Raw genomic sequence first — 24,298 nt, 5'->3', positions numbered from 1 at the left:
CTAAGGAAAGGTGCTGTGCACAAAAAAGGGCAAGATTGTGAAAGGATTGGGGGAAGAGATGGGGAGGGGAGGCTATACACTTTCAGGTAAACAAATTTAGAGAGGAGTTTTTTTAATGATATCTCTATGTACTGTCACTGCAAGCAAAGAAAAGGTCTTATGCTAAGAAAACCAAGTAACTAAACATAATATTTACTCAGTTCCTCAAATATTCAAGGGAGTTACAAGTTCATTTTTTAAAAGAAAGATTATTTGAAGTTGCCCTAGTACTCTTTATTTCTGTCCACCACCACCTCCAACATAACAGTATCTTTTGAAAGCCTTTTTGCAGGCTTGGTGAGGTGGCTCATGCCTGTAATATCAGCACAGAGTTTGAGGCAGGCGGATCACGAAGTCAGGAGATGGAGACCATCCTAGCTAATACGGTGAAACCACGTCTCTACTAAAAATACAAAAAATTGCCCAGGCATGGTGACATATGCCATAAGTCCCAGGTATTCGGGAGGCTGAGGCATGAGAATTGCTTGAACCCAGGAGGCGGATGTTGCAGTGAGCGAAGATTGTGCCACTGCACTCAGGCCTGGGCAACAAAGCAAGACTCGAAAGTCCGTCTCAGAAGAAAAAAAATGTAAAAGAAGGCTTTTTCCAAGCATTCACATTACTGAACAACAGCTTGTTGCAAAGTTTCAGCCAAGCTAAAGAAGCACTGGACTTCTCTTACATATCCATCTTCTCATGCAACATTTTGATACTTTGAACATCACTGCTATTAGTTAACCAAGCTTTGCTGGTCTTTCAGTACTGCAGAACATGATAAAATAATTTTGTCTGATATAAACCATGGTACTGTTGATTTTTATATACTGAATAAGTAATATATTTTGGGTACTGTGTTAAAACAAATTAATTTCCATTTCCACTGCAACAGAAACTAAAACTATGCCCAGATATTCAGCATTCCCTTTATGCTTTATAAATTGTCAACATTGTTGTCAAAGTTTTAACAGGGAATTTGAGACTTGGCTGTACTTTGTAAATACTGGTACGTATAGGATTGTTTTAAACAGTTAAACATAAGTCATTCTCCAATAAGAAGATGTTTTATAAATTATAAGAAAGTATTTGTATTTTAAAGATGTTACAATATATTTTATGCTTTCAGTGGGCTTAGAACACTGGTTTTTATTTTTACTAACTGTAATTATGAGCAAAAATAAAAATATTACCTTACCTAAAAATGATAGCCATTCTCTTTTATTTGTAATTCTTAAATCAAAATTATACTGTGATTTTTTTTTTTTTTGAGATGGAGTTTCACTCTTGTTGCCTAGTCTAGAGTGCAATGGTGCAATCTCAGCACACTGTAACCTCTGCTTCCCGGGTTCAAGCAATTCTCCTACCTCAGCCTCCTAAGTAGCTGGGATTACAGGAATCCACTACCACACCTGGCTAATTTTGTATTTTTAGTAGAAACAGGGTTTCTCCATGTTGGTCAGGCTGGTCTCTAACTCCCGACGTCAGGTGATCCACCTGCCTCGGCCTCCCAAAGTGCTGGGATTACAGGCATGAGCCACTGCACCCAGCCTATACTGTGATTTTAAAGGGACTGCGGATTATTTTTGGCTTCCATGTTTATTTAAAATCCAAATACACAAAATTAAAGAGAATAGTATACTAAACTTCCATATGCTTATTGCCTAGCTTCAATATTTTTATCAGTTCATGACCAACACTGTTTCATCAATTGCATTGCTTGCTCCTGCCTCCCCCCATATTATTTTAAAACAAATCCCAGACATCATATTATTTCAATTATAAATATTTTAGTATGTATCTCTAAAAGAAATGAACTTTGTAAAAACCTGCAAGATTGTTATACCTTAAAATTAATGATAATTTCTTATTCAATACTTATTCAATATTCAGTATTGAAATTTCCCTGTTTATCCCACAATGCATTATAGCTGTTTTTCAAGTCAGGATACAATGGATATAATTGGTTGAAATGTCTCTTAAGTCTCCTTTAACCTCTAGTCTCTGCCTCCCTTTATTAGATGCAGACGAAGACACAAGGATATTATTCTGTTTTCTTCAAAGTCACATAGTCAGTGGCTAGAGTAGGAGTTTCAGTGATCCAGAGTTCTCCATTGGTCCTCTGTCAAGGGAGAAAGACCCCGTGGGGTGGCTCATTTAAATTCTTCTATTGCTAACTCTGTAATGTGTCTTCCACCCTAGATCCAGAGCAATACCATGAAGGACCTAGGCTACCTTATAAGGGCTTTATTCCACTTGTGTGGAGTCACAACCTGTACTCCAAACACTTCTCTCCTACAAGTATTCAGACCTCAGTGTATTATAAGAAAGTTTAGGAGAATAGAAAACCAAATGACAGTATAGATGCTTTTGTGGACAAATTAATGCTACCTAAAAATTCACAAAATATTACAGCCTTTCGGTGTCCTACAAATTTACACTGTTAATTATAATCACCAGGAGAAGTTTCCTTTTTTTAACTTTTATTTTACATTCAGGGGTATATGTGCAGGTTTGTTATACAGTTAAGCTTGTGTCACGGGGGTTTGTTGTGCAGATTATTTCATCACCCAGGTATTAAGTCTAGTACCCATTAGTTATTTTTCCTGATCCTCTCCCTCCTCCCACCCTCCACCCTTTGACAGACCCCAGTGTGTGTTGTTCCCCTCTATATGTCTGTGTGTTCTCATCATTTAGCTTCCACTTATAAGTGAGAACATATGGTATTTGGGTCTCTGTTCCAGCATTAGTTTGCTAAGGATAATGGCCTCTAGCTCTATCCATGTTCCTACAAAGGACATGATCTTGTTCCTTTTTATGGCTCCATAGGTTTTCATGGTGTATATGTACCACATTTTCTTTATCCAGTCTACCACTGATGGGCATTTAGGTTGATTCCATGTCTCTGCTGTTGTGAATAGTGCTGCAAAGAATATATACGTGCATGTGTCTTTATAAAAGAACAATTTATATTCCTGTGGGCATATACCCAGTAATGGGATTGCTGGGTCAAATGGTATTTCTGTTTCTAGGACCTTGAGGAAGTGCCACACTGTCTTCCACAATGGTTGCACTAATTTGCACTCCTACCAACAGTGTGAAAGTGTTCCTATTTCTCCACATCCTTAGGGAAGACAGTTTCTAAGATTCACCCCGTCATTTCCACTCGAAAGTGTTACTTCCTTCTTTTGTCTGTAACTCAGTGGATCATGAGGACCAACTCCCCAGCGTGGTCTTTGTGCCTTCTCCCTCACACTTTCAGGGCCTTCACCATAAGTAATTTGTTCACACTCCTGGCACCAATTTCATGCCCCTTTTCTAGAGCCTACTTTTTCTCTAGTTCTTGTCTGTAGGTCATGGGCTGTGACCCTTTGTTTAGCTAAGCTGGAACATGCTTTTTCCCAGTGCCGCGGTCTTTCCTGCCTTGCTTTGGGAATAGTAAAAGACCCTTCTCCTGGAGCCACAGGCCAGGCTACCTCAACTTGCTCAATGACAGCACCCAAGACCCATTTTAGGATTAAGGACATGAATACCAGGAACAGAATCTCTAAGCCACTATAGACTGATGCAAATAGAAAATGTGAAAGTACTGAAAACATTACAGGGAACTATTTCCTGTCTGATACACATTCTCTCCTAATCACTGTACCATAAACTTTGGATTAATATACAGTTCAATAATATATCCCTGCATATTATACTAGGAAGATTGTTCCTCAAAAAGGCTGTTAACCTATTCACAGTTACAGAGTGTGCTTATGATTCTAGGAGCACTCTGCTGTAATAAAATATGGATTTGGAACATAAAAACACACTAAAGCTATGTCCATTGCTGCCTTTGTATGTTAACCTTCTCATATTCCAACAAAGGTGCCAAACCTACGACAGCCATTTCTCAGAGTCTACCTGCTCCTTCTACTCTGGTACTGTCAGGGCAGCTTAGCACAGGGGCAGGCTCACCTGGACTTCATTCCACAAGCTAACTAGGCCCCAGCAGATCCCCTTTCTACTTACCTATGTAAACAAAGGACTTCCCATTGATTTTTTTATCATGATTCCTAAGGAAAACTTGCATTTTAACAGTGACCTTTTGTAGCTAATATTCTTTACTTTAAAAAAGCTTATTGGCCAGGTGTGGTGGCTCACGCCTGTAATCCCAGCACTTTGGGAGGCCAAGGCAGGTGGATCACCTGAGGTCAAGATTTTGAGATCAGCCTGGCCAACATGGTGAAACCCCATCTCTACTAAAAATACAAAATAGCCAGGTGTGGTGGTGCATGCCTGTAATCCCTGCTACTTGGACAGCTGAGGCACAAGTTTTGCTTGAACTTGGGAGGCAGAGGTTGCAGTGAGCCAAGATCACACCATCGCACTCCAGCATGCATGACAGAGCGAGATGAGATCCTGTCTCAAAAAACTAAAATAAATAAAAAAGTGTACAATTCAATGTTTTTTAGTCATTACTAAATTTTAAAACCCACAAGGTTGTTGAAACCAACACCACAGTGTAATTTTAGAATATTTTGTCCCCCTAAAAGAATCCTAAACTTATTAGTAGTCACTCCCCACCCCTCTCCCAAGCCCTAGATAACCACTAAGCTATGTTCTGTATTTGCCTGTTCTGGACAGTTTATAGAAATGGAATCATACAATGTGTGTTTGTTTTACGATTGGCTTCCTTCACATAGCATCAAAGTGTAGCATGATATATCGGAGGCTGTATCAGCTCCTCATTCCTCATTATAGCTGAATAATATTCCATTGTATAGATATGCCACATTTTATTTATCTGTTCATTACTTGATGGGCACTTGGGTTCCTTCCACCTTTTATGCTGCTGTAAACATTCCTGTGCAAGTTTTTATGTGGATGTTTGTTTTTACTTTTCTTGGCTATATACCTAGGAGTGGAATTGCTGGTAATTTTGTTCAACATTTTGAGAAACTGACAACCTTTTATCCACTGCAGCTGTACTCTTTTACATTCCCACCAGCAACATAGAGGACTCTAATTTCTCCATATTCTTACCAGCACTTGTTATTGTCTTTTTGACTATTGCCATCTTCATGAGTGTGAAGTTGTATCTCACTGTGGTTCTGGTTTACATTTCCCTAAAGGCTGATGATGTTGGGCTTCTTATCCTATACTTTTTGGCCACTTACGTATTTTCTTTGGAATATTCTCCACCTTTGTCTAATACCAAGAAATAGGCTAGTGGAGGAAATTGTATGCAAAATATAAAGGAAAGGTCTTGGTTTACAAGGCATATATACACACATTTTAAAATGGGCTGACATTGCAGAGTCTCTTGCGTGTCACAGAAGGTCAGGGGCTTCAGCTCCAAAGCTGACGCAGAAGTCAAACACATACAGCTTCCCATAGCTTAACAACTGTTAATATTTATGGGTAATGATAAGGGTAGGTTGATATGTGGAGGTCGCAGTGGAGTTTTAAAAGATTTACTTAATAACAGTACAAAGTAATCATGAACCAAGAGATCCTTGCATTATCTCAGTTTTGTTAGTGAATCAGTGTGAGACTTAGGTCACTGGGCATCATCTTCTTCTTTGGTAGAATGGCATCATTAGGCTACATTTTCTAGGCTTAAATATTTTATGTATCTCTTTGGAAGTAAAAGATATTTTGGGGAAGGATGGAGAGGTTTAAAAAATTACATTCCTTTCAAAGGGCTTTTTCTCATGATGATGACAGTGAGGACTTCATAGATAGATGAAGTCATTCTGAAGAAAAGAACAAAAATGGAGTTTCCATAATGTGTATTGAAATCCATTAAAAGATATGGAAGTAGTATGGGGAGAGATACCTGGGAGGCCAGTGAAGGGAACCAGACTATTCGCAGTAATATTTTAACTACTTAGCAATAAATATCTGTTAAATAAAACTGATGTAACACTCACTGCATACTGTAGATGAGGAAGAAATGGCGTAAATCCACAAAAGAAGCAAGAGGAGAGAGTACAAGGATATGGAAAAATGAGAGATCTTCCCTGGGACCATTTTTCCCCAACTCCAAGAAGTAGCAGCTGATGGTAGCCATCATTATAAAGATAAATGATAACATCTGCCAAGGAACTCCACCAAGACACTCGTAGGTCTTAGTAATAAGAACTAATTAATTTTCACAACACCCTTGTGAGGTAGAAAGTAGCATCTTCCTAGTTTTACTGACCGGGAAGTGTCAGCACATAAACATAAGTGATGTGGCCCCTTCACATAGTGAAGCTGTGACAGAGCTGGGAATAAGAAATCCTGACAATTAAACTTCCAAACTCTCGTTTTTAACTTGTATTCCAGTTCTTAGTGAAAATGTTTCCTCTTCTTACAAATTAATATTGGATAGTATGTGTATCCTTGTTTGATGGGTACATAATTACTAGGTGTAGTTATTCGTAAGAATATAAAATCATCACATCTGAGAAGAGGCCTTAAAAATCATCTCATTTAACTCCTTTATTATATGTTTAGTTACTCACTATGGACATAGAACCTACTAGTGCCAGAGTACAAATGAAAGCCCTCACTTATCTTTACTCCTGATGGGCCAACTCCCGTGTTAGTACATTTTTCATGTGGTTTCTTACTGTTTCCTTTTCTTTGAAATGTCAAAGATTTTACAAATTGAAAATGTCAGGGTTGGAAGTTCCCATAAATGCTGTCAACTCGAACAATGCATCTGGCTCTTAAATCTTCTGTACAGTTTCTCTAAGTGGTTGCCCACATTGTGATTAAACACAGCCAATGCGCAGAAAGCAACCACCTGCTAGGCAGCCCATACCACCTCTCAGCTGCTGGGAAGCTGTCTTTCCCCTTTAACAGCCATCAAATCACCGTCCCTCCAGGGCCAACTGACACCAGGCCCTCCCCATCTACCCTACAGGACATCTCTTGTAGGGTGTCTTGATCTTCCTGGGCATCTTAATTGCTACCAACTTAATATTCTTTCAGCAAATGTTTATGAAGTTCCAGCTGTAGGTACCACCAACAATAAAATGATAAATAAGGAAAATAATCTAACAGGAATTTACATATGAATAGGCACTTTTAATACCAGGCAACAAGGGCTTTGGTGAAGTATGTGTAAGATATTAGAGGAACAAGGAAAGTTTATTACTTACCTACTCCCCGTAAGCACTGAGGATACAAAACAATATTCCCCTAAGGGATACAGAGATATTATCTGCCCTTCACAAGCCTATAGTCTAAAAAACAAAAAGACAGAATAAATATGTAAATGTTGACTCTGAGTTATTATGTGCAATGGAAAGATGATATTCCACTATGTTAATTATAAGTTGTTGCTGCAGATAAACAGACATAGCTATAAATAAATTTAGATACATGTAGTCATTAAAAATAATTTATCAGCAAAACCACTGAATTGCACAATTTGCAGGCATGAGTGCATTTCCACATTGCTTACTGTGAGAATGGAAGCCCCTGGATACCAACTTCTGGACCTTTAGAACACCGACTAAGCTCTAGGTTCTGTACACAATGTCTACAATGTTGAGCAAAAAGGGATCAACCCCACCCTCTTCCTTATAACTTACTGTTCCAAGGAAGAGACAGACATTTATCAAATGTATAATATGTATAACTATAATTGTGTATAACTATATGTATAATATGTATAACTATAAATATATATAACTATAATTGTGACAAATACTGTAAGGGGAAAACAACCATTTGCTATAAGAGAGAATAGCATGGAAAAAAACATTTTAAAAGGGGTCAGGAAGAAAAATTCTCTGTGAGAACCTGACATTTCCTCTGAGGCCCAAAGGACACACAGGGGTTAATCAGGCAGAAAGAGAGAGAGGAAGGAAGGCAGAGGCACAGAGAAAGAGAGAGAGAGAGAGAGACAGAGACAGAGAGACAGAGAGGCAGGGCATGGTGGCTCACACCTGTAATCCCAGCACTTTGGGAGTCCAGGGTGGGTGGATCATGAGGTCCGGAGATCAAGACCATCCTGGCTAACACAGTGAAACCCCATCTCTACTAAAAATACAAAAAATTAGGCATGGTGGAGGGTACCTGTAATTCCAGCTACTCGGGAGGCTGAGGGAGGAGAATCACTTGAACCCGGGAGGCAGAGGTTGCAATGAGCTGAAGTTGTGCCACTGCACTTCAACCTGGGTGACAGAATGAGACTCCCGTCTCAAAAAAAAGAGAGAGAGAGAAAGAGACAGAGACAGAGAAAGAGAGTGCATACAGGCAGAAAGTTGGAAGGGGTTTCATGTGCTTTGGGAACTGAGGGAAGAAATAGTGCTTCGAGGCGAATGACCATGATGAAAGAGGAAAGCAGAGGCCCCAGTTCAGTGGAAACTCAGGCAGGATCTTGTGGGCCAAGGAGAGGACTGGGGGTTTAAGTAAAATGCAGTAGGTTGTGACAGGAGCTTATTAGGCAGAGATCACTCTGCTGGAGGAACATGCAGAAGACGGGAACCAGCAGAATTATGGAGAAATCAGTTTGTACATAGACGCTCCACAGACATGTATCAGCCTGACCTCTTTCTTTCAGAGTGAAGATTTTACTTCTAGTCTGTTTCTTTTCCATTTTCTAAACTTTATAGAAATATTTTCATTTGGAAAATGCAAACTCCTTCCTGTTGTTTGGTCTTTTCTCCTGCCTAAAACAGATATTCCTCAGTCAAATGATTAATGGTCTCTTAATGACGGAACATATATGGATTAATAAACACAAATGGATTTCTCTGAAAGTCTTTTCATGTTCAGCACACTTGAGCCTCAGGCATTGCTGGGATTTTACTGCCATCTAGTGCCTCTGAAAACACATGTGTTTTTGTATTTTCGAACAAGACACTCCCAGAATGGTGTGAATGAGCAAATGCATTTGTCTCTGGAATGAGGGAACTCTGTTTTAGTTTTACTTACATCACTTTTATATCGATGTAAAATAAGTCTGGTTTCATTGATTATGCTTTCTGTTTTTTCTGTACAATTTTCTCTGTCCAGTTAGGGAGCAAGTGGAAAGCTGAAATCCAGCTCATATTCTGTTCCCAAGCCAAATCCAGAGAGAGAGCCGTCTTTTCCAATTTTGCACATACAAGTTAGCAGCAGCTCTGGTGTCACTCCAGGGTACTTCCCACATGAAATCCAAGGCTCCCAGCTCCCCTGAGGCTTCCCGTTTCGGGATTCATTTGTTTCTGACTGTCTGTTCTTTACAAGGCTTAGAAAGATCCCTGGGCCTAAATGTATGATTAAGCTATCACCGTTTGGTTGGTTTGGTCTGACTATAAACAAAGTTTTGTATAGAACATTGTAATAACGGCCGGCCGGGAACAGTGGCTCATGCCTGTAATCCCAGCACTTTGGGAGACTGAGGCAGGTGGATCACTTTAGGTCAAGAGTTCAAGACCAGCCTGGCCAACACAATGAAACCCCGTCTCTACCAAAAATACAAAAATTCACTGGGTGTTGTGATACATGCCTGTAATCCCAGCTACTCAGGAGGCTGAGGCATAAGAATTGCTTGAATTCGGGAGGCAGAGGCTGCAGTGAGCTGAGATCATGCCACTGCATTCCAGCCCCAGTGACAAAGCAAGAGTCTGTCTCAAAAAAAAAAAAAAGAACATTGTAATGATGAACATTCTTTTCAGAAAAGGAATACAAATGTACATGCTTTTGTGTTACACTTCTCTATGCACTTGTTCAAACATACTGGAACACATTTTCTTTTCCACAGCGTCCTTCATTAAAATTCTTTTCTTCTTCAAAGGTCCCAAGCCACTCGTTTCCGTTGGCATCAACCAGCTCCTTTTGACAAGCAGCAGACATGGGCAATAGATAATGTCTATATCGGGGATGGCTGCATAGACATGTGCAGTGGCCATGGGAGATGCATCCAGGGGAACTGCGTGTAAGTCGATTTTTCTCTTCCTTCTGTTGAATGCTCCTGATTCACATTCCATCTAGGAGACTTTTCTGTAACTGGTTTTTGAATCACTCCCATGCTTCCTTAAGTTGTACATTTTTTCTGAAATATGATCTTCAGCTAACTGTGAAGTTGAAGGATACTGTATCTTCATTTTTGCTTAGAGATTAGGGACTGACCAATAGCTGTCTTGTCAGGAGACAGATGACTTATAATTAACTATATTTTATTTCCTTCTGTGTTTCTGTGATACACTTGAGCCTTGGACATAAAATTAGAAAAGTTCAGGAGTTCAGTATGTTCTGACCAAAACTATTACATCATAAGTATTTTTCTCACTTAGGTCTGGATGTGTGTAAGGATATGTGTTTGTCGTGGCTTAATTTATACTGCTGTGTTGTTTGCCTAAGAAAGTATGTAGATGTCTGGTCAATTTACCAGAGGTATTTAATGGACAGGCCTATTATATTACTCTTAGAGAACCTCAGCATATTTGGAATAATTTAAATGAAGAGAGAGAATGTGTGTGTGTGTGTGTGTGTGTGTGTGTGTGTGTGTGTGTGTGTGTGTGTGTACATGCACACACACATACCATAGGCCTCTATGCTTTATTTTTGAGATTATGCTTTTTTTGAGATGGAGTCTCAGTCTGTCACCCAGCCTGGAGTGCAGTGGCACAATCTCCCACTAATCCCCATATACCTGGGAAGTCTTTTTTTTGGTTAATGACTTCAGCCCATACCCAGGACAACCCTTGAGACCCCTGAGCCTCCCAGTCCTCTGTTCATGTCCCCTTCCACCCTGAACAGGGAAGTCAGTCTTTTAGTAACAAATGACAGTTATTGCCTGAAGTATCTTGTGCTTTTAGGACCATGGCCTCTTTTCAGAAAAGGAATACAAATGTACATGCTTTTGTGTTACACTTGTCTATGCACTTGTTCAAACGTACTGGAACACATTTTCTTTTCCACAGCATCCTTCGTTAAAATTCTTTTCTAAAGCTAGCAGAGCTGCTGCTAACTTGTATGCGCATTCCTAAGTGGCTCAAAGCCTCTCTTTAAAAGATCAATTCTGTAAATTATTGGGACCTACTTTTGTACCTTACTTTGGCAGCTGCCATTGTTTATCAGCCATTCAGAGCTGTATGATATAATAGATGGGCCTTAGTAGATTCTTTGAAGTTGCTTCTTTCTCTCCACCTATAACCCTGAATCACTACCATAGGAAATATCAGAGGTAGTTAATTCATAGATTATCTGTAACCTAAAGGACAGTTAAGGAGCACAGGTGAATTCTGGCAAGCTCTCTAAAAATCAGTAACTTTTCATCATCTTAGACTAGGAAAAGAGTAGTCTTCACCAATTTGAGAACAAGCTTCCAGGGGCTTTGTTTGATGTTGACTTTTCCTCTCTCCTACTCTGCACCCAGCTGTGATGAACAGTGGGGTGGCCTGTATTGTGATGACCCTGAGACCTCTCTTCCAACCCAACTCAAAGACAACTTCAATCGATCTCCATCCAATCAGAACTGGCTAACTGTGAACGGAGGGAAATTGAGCACAGTGTGTGGAGCTGTGGCGTCGGGAATGGCTCTTCATTTCAGCGGGGTGAGTGTTTGGCTACTGGTGATTCATTTCTGCTCCTCTTGAGTTCCTTCCAAATAATTGACTCCTTTCTGAAGTTTAATGGACAAATCAAGATGCAGAGTTAGTTACCCTAAATTACAACCCTGATCTGAACTTTCAACTTTATACAAATCTTTATATTATAAAGATAATTTTATACTATACTTTATACTAAGTAATCAGAAAATGAATATAGTATAACTTTAAATTATGCTTTATACTAAGTAATCAGAAAATACTAATCATTCTCAGGACTTTTCTACCACAAATCAGTTGAGACAATTTAATTATTCAGGGTAATGTCAGCACAGAGCATATTTAAGTACACATTATAAAAGGATGTGAGTGAATTTTAATCTTGGAAAAGAGCACTTGTACAATCTTCCATCTGCATGGAGCCCTTCTAATTGAAAACTCGAGCTTGCAACAGATTTTGGATTTAAGGAGCCAGAAATCTGGAAAGTGAGCTGCAATGGTTCCTGAATTTATTAACAACAATGAATCATTTTTGTAGATTATTCAGGAAATAATTATTAATTCAAAATTACTAGACATTTCTGTGTGTATCATATTATCTTGTGAGTGATAGCAGCAATGTTGAAAACTTTCTTTGAGAAATTTTATAGTCACTCGACTTTTCTGCCAAAGGTAACTCTGTTTAAAATACAATTTCTTTTATACCATCATTAGATAGACAAATTAATTTTTTAAATGACAAATTTACTGCCAGCTCTTTATTTCCTTAGCGTGCCCTACCTTAGAGTTTACATTTGTGCCAATGAAGTATATTATTTATATTTAACATTTTAACCCAAGTAACAAGAAAACATATAGCATATAGGCTTATTATAATCATCAACACTGAGAAAGATTGCAGGGTTCAGGATACTTTTCTCCACCTAGAACTAAAAGTGAGTCTTTCACATATGTTCAACTAAAAGTATCTGCATATCAACATTAAGAAATTAATATAGATGCCATTAAATTCTGCTAAAGTTTAAATTTAAAACATTACAATAATTAGAGATTATCTCTATAATTATAAGATTTTCAATGTGGCTATTCTTAAATTTCATATTAAAATAGTCATCTATTTATAGGCTCAGTGGCTCATGCATGTAATCCCAACACTTTGGGAGGCCAAGGTGGGCAGATCACCTGAGGTCAGGAGTTCAAGACCAGTCTGGCCAACATAGTGAAACCCCATCTCCATTAAAAATATAAAAATTAGCTGGGCATGGTGGTACATGCCTATGCTCCCTGGGTATTGCTGAACCCGGGAGATGGAGGCTGCAGTGAGTCAAGATCACACCACTGCACTCCAGCCAGACTCTCTCAAAAAATTAAATAAATAATAACAATAATGAAACAGTCATCTCAAAATGCTACTTTCTTAGTGGTTGATTGATTTTTAAAAATCTAATAAATGCCAGAAAATAACTGGAGATAGTTTTATTTAAAAAAAAAAAAAAAGGCAATTACCTTAGTTCTAGCTTTCATCTTGCTTATGAAAAAAAATAGCCAAGGCAACTTGGAAATGTGTCCTGGGCTGCAGTATTCAACCTTGGCCCAAATAAACTTTCATATTAAAAAAAAAGAGAGAGAGAAAATCATCTTAGAATACATTATCCTCCGTAAGTAGTCGTGAATGCTGAAATTTCAAAGTTCAGCAAACATGTGCTGGGTACCTACGGTGTACTCGGCAAAATACTAAGAATTAACATAGTAAGAAAGAGGATAAGAAAATTGGTGCTACAATACTGTGTGGCTTGTATTACAAAAGAAATATAAAAAGAATGGAAATACTAGCACTTTGGGAGGCCAAGGAAGGCAGATCACTGGAGCCCAGGAGTTCAAGACCAGCTTGGACAACATGATGAAACTCTGTCTCTATAAAAAATTAGCTAGACATGGAGGCATGCACCTGTAGTCCCAGCCACTTGGGAAGCTGAGGTGGGAAGATCGCTTGAACCCAGGAGATCGAGGCTGCAGTGAGCTGTGATGGTGCCACTGCACTCCAGCCTGGGTGACAGAGCAAGACACTGTCTCAAAAAAAGAAAAAAAAAAAAGGAAGCCAGAGAAAATCTATAATCTGCAATCAAGATTCCCTGTCACTGTTTTTTTTTTTTTTATTTTATTTTACTTCTTTTCCTTAGGGTTGTAGTCGACTGTTAGTCACTGTGGATCTAAACCTCACTAATGCTGAGTTTATCCAATTTTACTTCATGTATGGGTGCCTGATTACACCAAACAACCGTAACCAAGGTGTTCTCTTGGAATATTCTGTCAATGGAGGCATTACCTGGAACCTACTAATGGAAATTTTCTATGACCAGTACAGTAAGCCCGGGTTTGTATTCGATTTGATATCTAATAACTAGTATGTTGAGCAGAGATTGCTACCAGCAGTCAATTACAGGGGACTGAAAGGGACCTCAAGACTTATGCCTCAGTAGAGAATGCCTCTGGGACTGCAATGAAGAAGGGTTTCTGAGCTGGATAAATAGCTGGTTTGGGTTTTTATTTTAAGAACAACTAGTTTTCACATCCCAGAATAAGATAAAATATTCTACCACAATGCCAACAGTGAATAAACCCAGTGCAAAACCCATAAAAATTAACTAGTGTATTATAATTAATTTCAGTAACACTTTGGGAAAATGGAAACAGAAAAATAAATATTTATTTACTTATATAGTGTTCGCTACATTTTAGAGAATTTTGGACTGGAAAGCGAAGAAATGCGATCAAATGTAAATATTCTTAAAAAGCCTACAGATTATTTTTAAACCCCTTATTTAAAAACTTGGAATAAACACAATGTATAGGTCATTTTTAAAAAATTATTGAAGGGCCAAAAGCAATGAATGTGACCAATTAGAAAAGTCGGAGTTAAGAAGGAAAATAGCATATTCAGTAAAGTAGGAGGAAGAAGAGGGTAAGGAAAGAGAAGACAGAAAGAGGGAGAAACAGAAAGAGAAAGACAGGGTCCAGGGGGAGGCTGAAGAGAAGAGGAAATACATATAGTTCAAACAGGAAACACAACTGGGCATGGTGGCTCACACCTGTAATCCCAGCATTTTGGGAAGCCAAGGCAAGAGGATCACTTGAAGCCAGGAGTTCAAAACCAGCCTGGACAAAAAAGCAAGACACCTCTACAAAAAAAAAAAAATTAAACTACCTGGATGTGGCAGCATGTGCCTATAGTCCCAGCTACTCAGGAGGCTGTGGCAGGAGGATTGTTTGAGCTCAGGAGTTTGAGGCTGCAGTGAGCTATGATTGTGCCACTATACTCTAGCCTGGGTAACAGAGTAAGACCCCATTTAAAAAAAAAAGAAAAGAAAGAAAGGAAACATGGATAATCCCGTACTTCATGGCAAGCCAGATATGGGCTAAAAATTGAGTAAAATAAAAAGAACCTTACAAATGATCATTTAAATTAAATATATTAGTTAAGAATAGGTTCAGCTGCCAATGGCAAGAAACACAAAATAAGTTTCTCTCTCACTCCTATGTAAATTAGCTCCCCCATAAAGGTACTCCAGGACTGACTGCTATAGTGGCTTCGCAAGCACCAGTGACGCAGGTTCCTCCTGTCGTTTTGTTCTGCCCCACTCAGCATGTGGCTTTCATCTCATGGTTCAAAAGGGCCACTAGCTCCCCAACCTTACAGTCTATAGGAGGGAGGATGGGGCAAGAAAGATGTACTCTCTCTTCAAGGACATTTCCTAACAGCTGCACAAACCTCCCCTTTATATTCCAGTAGCTATAGTTTAGCCACATAGCCACACCCAGATGCAAGGAAGGCTGGACATGCTGTCTTTATTCTGGGCATCCAGTCACCTGGATAAAAAGGCTCCTGTTAGGAAGAAAGGGAGAACGGCCATTGAGGAAATACTAGCAGCTTTTGCCAGAAGCAAAACTTTTAAATCTTGCACTTACATTAAAGTTTGATCCCCATAAAGGAATCCAACTACAAGCTAAGTGATACAGAGTACCCTGTGCTCATCTATTAGTAGGAGATAACAGACAAGCCAAGTAAACTGTTTCCTTCGTCCTGATGGAGGAATTTATAAAGACCTCAAGTATGAGTTCCTGAACACTTAAGCAGCATAACATACAAGGAGAAGAGAGTTATGTTTCTGTAGGGTAAAAGTATAACTGTCTGATCTACTTTAGTTCTCTGAAGGAGAAACAAATTGACTGAGGTAGGAACAGTGGTCATAATTTATTTAGACTTTCAAGTAGCCTTAGGTAAATTTCCATTCCAAAGATGTTTAAAATGTGGTCAAATATTTATCAGAGAAAATAAAAACTAATTTAGAAATAGGAAAGAAAAAATAGAGATAAAAGATCATTGCTCTGGGTGAAGAAGTGTGATTGTGTATCCCTCCAGAAACCGGTAGATTTCTAATAGTATGTAATACATTTTAAAATGTTAAATTAAACATGCCAAACCAATAGAGGTAAATTTTAGGAACATCTCACAAGATAAGCATACCCCAAAAAAAGGGTACAGGGAAATGAGCTTCAAAATTGACGTAAATGAGGAAATGGACTTTGGAAAAGACTCTGCCTAAAGGGTGATGTCTCTCAGCTGCTAGTACCCACACAGATGAGGCGCTAAGACTCATACTTTCTAGTCTACCCTGTTCTTCCCTAAGACTAAGATCCATTAAGCTAGCATGGCACAAAGGGTGCACAAATTGACAGCATAATAAAAAAAAAGTATTTAAAATCCAAGTGTTAGAAATCCAACTAAAAGCATCCTACCAGCTAGGCACAGTGGCTCACGCCTGTAATCCCAGCACTTTGGGAGTCCAAGGCTGGTGGATCACCTGAGGTTAGGAGTTCAAGACCAACCTGACCAACATGGAGAAACCCCATCTCTACTAAAAATACAAAATTAGCCAGGCATGGTGGCACATGCCCGTAGTCCTAGCTACTCAGGAGGCTGAGGTAGGAGAATCGCTTGAACCCAGGAGGCGGAGGTTGCAGTGAGCTGTGATGTCGCCATTGCACTCCAGCCTGGGCAACAAGAGCAAAACTCCATTTCAAAAAAAATGCATCCTACTTGTGAACGAATCTTAGTTGGCCCCCATCTGGAATATGACCTACTGTTCTGGCCACTGTACCTCAAGGAAGATACAAAAAAAGAGAAAGAAAAAAATAAATCCACAAAGAGATACTGTATAAACAAAACTAATATAATGAAACCTCTTTAATGTGAAAGACAAAGACTAAAACAAGTTTCACTGAAGCCCTCAGTTTAAAGGGCTTCATGGGATGAATTTGGGCTGTTTGCCTGTCCTGGAGCTTTACAAATACTAAGAGGCATCCCTTGAGGTTAAAGGGAAGTGGATTAGCATAGATTAATAAATCAAATGATACTGGCTGGGCATGGTGGCTCATGCCTGTAATCCCATCACTTTGGGAGGCCGACGCAGGTGGATCACCTGAGGTCAGGAGTTTGAGACCAGCCTGGCCGACATGGTGAAACCCCTATCTCTATTAAAAATACAAAAATTAGCCAGACATAGTGGCATGCATGCCTGTAATCCTAGCTACTCGGGAGGCTGAGGCAGGAGAATTGCTTGAACCAGGGAGTTGGAGGTTGCTGTGAGTGGAGACTGCACCATTGCACTCCAGCCTGGGTGATAGAGAGAGATTCCATCTTTTAAAAAAAAAAAAATGATACTTTATGAGGAGGATGGTAAAATAATCTTTCCTGACAGATTTTATGAGTTATGAATGTAAATTCAAAAGGGCTTGATATGTTCCTGGGTTTTAATGTATAATTGTGATCAAGCAGCATGTTAGACCTTATTTCTAGCTAATTCAGTTTCCTGTTGGAGCATGGAGCCATGTTTTTCCATCTCTGTCCCTGGTGAGTGAGACAGGGATAGATAGCATGCTAGGCTTGCTAGCCCATGGTTCTCACATGACATTTTCTATGAATATATAGAATTTTTAATGTTTTTAACAAAGCATATAAACAAAGTCAGTATCTGTACCACAGACAACTGATAATGAACTTGGTATCCTCATGCTCAGAGCCCAAATGTCCTCCCACAATCCAGTGTCCATCCTCCAAGTCACTTGCCAGCACTCATGGAAACAGAGTGAAAACGAGGTGCCAGGGAAGGAAGCAGAAGCCAAACACTAGGTGACAGGAAAAAGTCAGCATTGGCTTATGTCTACCAAAGTGCATATATTCTAGGCCTACAGATACCCATCAGGTGCATATCTGTATGCAAAAAACTGTGCAGTCCCTCTAAAGCCTGCCCACAGACAGAACCAGTAGTTAGTTCCGGGATACTTGAATCTGTTCACATTCTATTTCACCCAATTTAGTGACTATTGAGACTTCATAAAATTAAGCCAGTTAGTCGTGGTTTTCGAAAATTATTTTAGCTTATGTCCCTCCCTCACCCACCATGAGACATACAGTATCTTATGGCTGGTTGTAAATCTTTTTACTCACAGGAGATATTTGACAAGGGTTCTTCCCCGTACCCTCCCCCATCATTTTCCTATAGATTTGTGAATATCCTTCTCCCTCCTGACGCTAAAGAGATTGCCACCCGCTTCCGCTGGTGGCAGCCAAGACATGATGGCCTGGATCAGAACGACTGGGCCATTGACAATGTCCTCATCTCAGGCTCTGCTGACCAGAGGACTGTTATGCTGGACACCTTCAGCAGTGCCCCAGTGCCCCAGCACGAGCGCTCCCCTGCAGATGCCGGCCCGGTCGGGAGGATTGCCTTTGACATGTTTATGGAAGACAAAACTTCAGGTAAATTATGTACAATGCTAAATAAAAAGCCCAGTGGAAATGCAGTGGTTTGGATTTGGGTCTTTTCAAAAGAACAAAATGTGGAACCTTCCACTGGTGTAGAAATACTGAAAATACTGTCTCCTTTTTTTCCTCTCAGCCTTCCTGATTGGCGTTTTACCTAAATCTTTTCTTTCATTCAAGCCAGCTATTGTGTTTTTTATATATAGCAATCTATAATTTTATTAACAAGACGATTTTTTTTCGTAGAAAATTTTCAGTTTCCTGTTTTCTATTTTGGGTAGAAAGCCAACATTTCCCAGTCATTTGTTTTAATATCCAAAGACAAATATTTTGTTTTGCTACAGAACAGACACATGTGATGGCATTTCATGTCTTAGGGCATGTCTCAAGTCTTGCTTGTTACCCCTCATTCCCCATAGCGGTATTCAGTGATGATGGTGAAGCAGGAAGTACCTGTTTGTACTCCTCTCTTTTTTTTTTTTTTTTTTTTTTTTTTTTTTTTTTTTTTTTTTTTTTTTTTTTTTTTTTTTTTGTTTGTTTTTTTTTTTTTTTTTTTTTTTTTTTTGAGACAGAGTTCCACTGTTATTACCCAGGCTGGAGTGAAGTGGCACGATCCCAGTTTACTGCAGCCTCTGCCTCCAGGAGCAAGCAATTCTCCTGCCCCTGCCTCTCCAGTAGCTGGGATTACAGGCATGCGCCACCACGTCCAGCTAATTTTGTAATTTTAATAGAGATGGGGTTTCACCATGTTGGCCAGGCTGGTCTCGAGCTCCTAACCTCAGGTGATCCCCTCTCAGCCTCCCAAAGTTTTTACAGGCGTGAGATTACAGGCGTGATCCACCACGCCCAGCCTATACTCCTCTCATTTTTAATGTCTTATTTTCTTTTCATTTCATGACACTATTCTGGTCACCTTTATAAAAAGTGGTGTCTTGTATTACGTATCTTTGCCATGCCACATATTTGGTTATACTACATGAGACATGGTATCTTCAGATAAAGCAGTGATGTTAATTATATACCCCATACTAACATGTATCTAAACAGTAAAGATAGATATACTGTTATGCCAGTGTTGATTCAGACAGTGGAACTGTGTCACACCCAGCTCAGCCCCTAGCAGCTTGCATGGAAAAGATGGTCTGGTTCATTTTTACAGTGATAAGACTGATAAGAATCTTCCACAGGAACAGCATGTCCTGAAAAAAAATTGAAACTTGAAGAATTTTTAAAATTTTAAATTATTTTAGTTGTTAATATTTTATTGTAAAAGTAATACATGTTCAAAACGTGAAACTGAAAAAATACAGAAAATCATGAGGATGAAAATAAAAATCACTCAGGGATAACCATTGTCAATATTTTGGCAGATATTCTTAGAGAACTTTTTTTTAGCACATTTACATAGTTTTAACAAAATGATGGTCTTAAATTATATATATTTTATAGCCTGCTTTTTTTGTTTAGAATTAAATCCTTGTCATTTCCTCATGTTCTTAGATATATTTATAAAATATAAAATTTTAGTAGCTATATACTCAATAGTATTACTGGATATTTAGATTAATTAATTTCATTAATTCGTTTATTAGTATGTCATATGGCATAATGTAACAGCAACTATTTACTTTGAAACTCCCTTGTTTAAAAAGAAACCTGTAAATAGAAAAAGCTTAAAATGTCCCTCACCACTACGAAGTGTCTTACTCTTAAGAAGGTTATTTACATTTGCTTACATAGATCTGGTTCAGAATTTTGCTTTATTACTCATTTATTTTTTTGTGTGTGTAATGGTTTACATAAGTGAGTTTACAATCAGAGAATAAACACTGCTTTCATATTAATAAAAGCAAACAGGCTAGTTTTTAGGTACCTAAAATACTGATTTGTCTTTAGTTTTAATTAGTGATACACAATTGAAGGAACAAATTTTCTGGCTCCTGTCTTGCAAAAATAGACTTCCTAGAAACCGTAACCTGTACATACAGGAGTAGTTTCTAATCCTGCAGGAGACAAGGATGCGTTAGTTGAGTAACGCAGACTCTCTTTCATCAGGATTGCAGAGTTCTAACATAAAATGAAATGTGTACCCCAGAATAAACTGGCTCAGAGTATTCTTATTGGAATTCAAATTTCTGTGCATTTTGACTTCTGAGTACTGTATCCGTGATGTAGGATTAAATGTGGCTCCAAATCCCTCAGAGTGAAAACACAGATAATGGTATTGCAGTCACTATTTGAATCCCAGAGATAAGTTGCTTGTTGTATGGGCATATATGCTCAGACAAAATCAAAAAGACACAATATGGGTGAAGGCTGAATTACAGTTACTTGGTCTTTTCTCTGGATCCTCTGAGGTATCAACTGTGCTGCTTCCATAGTGGCTCCAAGCCTCCAGCTGCACCTGTTCAGCTTCCCTGGAAATGCTGGGACTAGCCAGAAAACTTTTAGAAAAGAACTGGACCTATAAAATCAAAGCATATTATGAATCAGATGCAACATATATTATGGATATGTTTAACATCTAACTTTTCTGGGATAAAATAAATGTAAAATCACCTCTTCCAGAAGGGAAAAGGAACTGTGAGGGGCGTGCAGGAAGGAGTTAAGAGAGAGAGGACCAACACAAAGGATGTACTCTGCATTAATCAATTCATAGCCTTGCTGCTTAGGTTTTCTTTAGACTCTTACAAATCTGTTCCTTCAGTAGTATTTTCCTGAGTACATTTCCTCGAAGTGTTAACTGTTAATCAGGTTTAGAAGTGGAGTCAAGACTAATTAAAAGAAATATCTGTATAGAATACTTGAGTATCCATACCTAAATAATCAAATATTAAGAACATTACCAAGGTAAATTTATAAAAGTATTATCTTAGAGAGAATCCTAACTTCTTAAATAATCTCTTTAACAATATTTTATTTTACTTTTGGCCAAATTAAGTATGGCTTCACATTTTAGGACATAAAATTGATCTTTATAACAAACTACACAATGCAGTTTTAATTTTTCTCAACTCATTTCTTGAACTCAAAAATCATTTGTTTCTAATTAAATAGGGTGCTTGCCAGGATCTGGGGAAAGGGGAAATAAGGAATACTTTTTCAATGGCTATAAAGTTTTTCTCATGCAAAAGAAGTAAGTTCTAGAGATCTGCCGTACGACATAGTATCTACAGTTGAGAGGATGATATTGTGCACTGAAAATATGTTAAGAAGATATGTTTTTTGTTAGGTGTTCTAAACACCCTCCTCCCAAAAAATACACACACATGTACACCAAAGAACACAAGGACGTTTTTGGAGGTGATGGATTGATTTGGTTCCTGGCTTGTGATAGTATCATGAGGTGTGCATATTTCCAAACTCATCAAGATGTATATTTCATCTTTAAAGCTAATTTTTTAGAGACGGGGTCTCACTCTGCTTCGCAGGCTGGAGTGTAGTGGCACAATCACAGATCACTGCAGCCCTGAACTCCTGGGCCCAAGCAGCCTCTTGAGTGGCTGAGACTATGGGCATGCAGCACCACACCCGGCTAATTTTTTTTTAAGACTCAGGATATCACTATGTTGCCCAGGCTGGCCTCAAGAAATCCTCCCATGTCAGCCTTTCAAAATGCTGGAACTACAGGAATGAGCCACCATACCCAGATAAGATGTATATTTTAAATGTGCATAAGTTTTATATGTCAATTATATCTTGATAAAGTTATAAAAAATTCATTACAAGCTTTTTACTTACCCAGATAATACTTTCAAAATTTGAGTAGAAGTAGTTAACAATCTTCCTCATACTGTTACTAAAAATTATCTCTCCTGGCCGGGTGTGGTAGCTCATGCCTGTACTCCCAGCAATTTGGGAGGCCGAGGCGGGCAGATCACGAGGTCAAGAGATTGAGACCATCCTGGCCAACATGGTGAAACCCTGTCTCTACTAAAAATACAAAAATTAGCTGGGCGTGGTGGCGCTCACCTGTAATCCCAGCTACTTGAGAGGCTGAGGCAGGAGAATCACTTGAACCCGGGAGGCAGAGGTTACAGGGAGCCAAGATTGTGCCACTGCACTTCAGCCTAGCGACAGAGTGAGACCCCATCTCAAAAAGAAAAAAAAATTATCTTTCCTTCTTTATATGCTATCTAAAAAGTTAAATGTCTGTCAAAAAATTAGCTATTTCCTTTTGATTTTCATTTACAATGCATGCAATATACTTTTTTTCTATGTGTAGACTAATACCTATAGTTGGGTAGTTGTGTGTGTACTAATATCAGACAAAGGTCAATCCTCTTAGTATTCATGTTCCTGAAACAATGTATTTACATTACTGTTTTGTCTGTAGAGTGTATAGAATATGAGCTGTTTCTACTTAAAATAATTCTCTGTCTTGCTTATGAAAATTTGCTTCAAGTATTTTTGTCACAAAATTTGTATTAAGATTTTGTTTTCTTGTTTTAAGTGAATGAGCACTGGCTATTCCATGATGACTGTACAGTGGAAAGGTTCTGTGACTCCCCTGATGGTGTGATGCTCTGTGGCAGTCATGATGGACGAGAGGTGTATGCCGTGACCCACGACCTGACTCCCACTGAAGGCTGGATTATACAATTCAAGGTGAAAACATTATGATCTTGATTATATAAACAACCGTACATTAGCAATGTAACAAATCAAAAATATCACAGAGGAAAGATCATCTAGTATTTCATTGACTTAGTATATTCTTTGAAAAGTAAATTTCCTATTAAAGTAATATACAACTCAAATTGCCTAATGATTAAAAGTATTTTATTTCTGAACTATTTCAAGTTGAAACTTTTATAAGAATAAATAGGTTTCTGCTCAGGATGAAATACTGATAGAGAAAAATATCAACAATAAAAATGTAGGATACTGATTATAACTCCCCGAGTTAAATCATTATATGACTTAGGCGATTTGTTTCATCAAGAGAAAATTAAAGCTATAATGCTTATTTCTACTTTTTTTTTATAAGAATGTTTGGATGTTTCTGGAGAAATGAAATTATAGAAAACAAAGGCATGATTAACATTAGTGCCAACATCAACTTTGGCTAATATTTTTGCCAAGATTTTATATGAACCAATTTATCCTGTCTACCTGAATCCCACTGTATTAAAAACAATGTCACATTATAGCTATCATCATCAACAAAAGGTGCTGTGCCTTCTTTAAACTACCTTCAGTTATCACTTCATTTCATCTTACCTGGAGTTGAAAGTGATGCATTGAGAGTCACAAATTGTCCAACAAAGTAGTAAAATAGTACAAAATAAATTGTCATAAATTGTACAACAAAATAGTAAAATTTGTAAAGCTGTTAGCAATTCTTCTTGGTTAAATATTCTGCCAAATAGAAGTACCAGACCATTAACACAACTAACAATTTGGAGGAGTAAGCCCAGGCCTTCGAAGGCTTTCAGCCAGCATGGCAGAAGCACAGGTCTGAGTTTCTCTCCAAACCCCCTACACAATATATTTGGCACTTTCAATAATTTGTTACCTGGGGCAATCATGGTAACTTCCTCTGTCCATTTACAGAACAAATAATGAACCTGAAAATACAGGATAGATGTGGTGCAGTGTGTAACAAGTTATCAGTGGCTTTTTTGCTGCCATGTCCTTGGAGCAGAATCATATAGTTTTAATACCTTGATCTTGCTTTTCTGTTTATTAGATCTCTGTTGGATGTAAGGTGTCTGAAAAAATTGCCCAGAATCAAATTCATGTGCAGTATTCTACTGACTTCGGTGTGAGCTGGAATTATCTGGTCCCTCAGTGCTTACCTGCTGACCCAAAATGCTCTGGAAGTGTTTCTCAGCCATCTGTGTTCTTTCCAACTAAAGGGTGGAAAAGGATTACCTACCCACTTCCTGAAAGCTTAGTGGGAAAGTAAGTAGAAAACAGA

At 38.5% G+C, this 24,298-nt stretch overlaps 1 protein-coding gene across 1 annotated transcript in view; it reads left to right on the top strand.

The window, feature by feature from the left end:
* Positions 1-24,298, top strand: part of RELN (reelin) — a 288,489-nt gene that overhangs the window by 234,295 nt on the left and 29,896 nt on the right. Inside the window, exons 43-48 of the mRNA XM_017523146.1 lie at positions 9,797-9,937; positions 11,381-11,558; positions 13,733-13,926; positions 18,116-18,372; positions 22,829-22,983; positions 24,068-24,282. Coding sequence (XP_017378635.1) covers positions 9,797-9,937; positions 11,381-11,558; positions 13,733-13,926; positions 18,116-18,372; positions 22,829-22,983; positions 24,068-24,282 — 1,140 coding nt within the window. The remainder of the gene's footprint in view (positions 1-9,796; positions 9,938-11,380; positions 11,559-13,732; positions 13,927-18,115; positions 18,373-22,828; positions 22,984-24,067; positions 24,283-24,298) is intronic.

This window comes from Cebus imitator, unplaced genomic scaffold, assembly GCF_001604975.1.
Source record: "Cebus imitator isolate Cc_AM_T3 unplaced genomic scaffold, Cebus_imitator-1.0 Scaffold26, whole genome shotgun sequence".
NCBI lineage: Eukaryota > Metazoa > Chordata > Mammalia > Primates > Cebidae > Cebus > Cebus imitator.
This window is presented reverse-complemented; position numbering and strand designations above follow the sequence as displayed.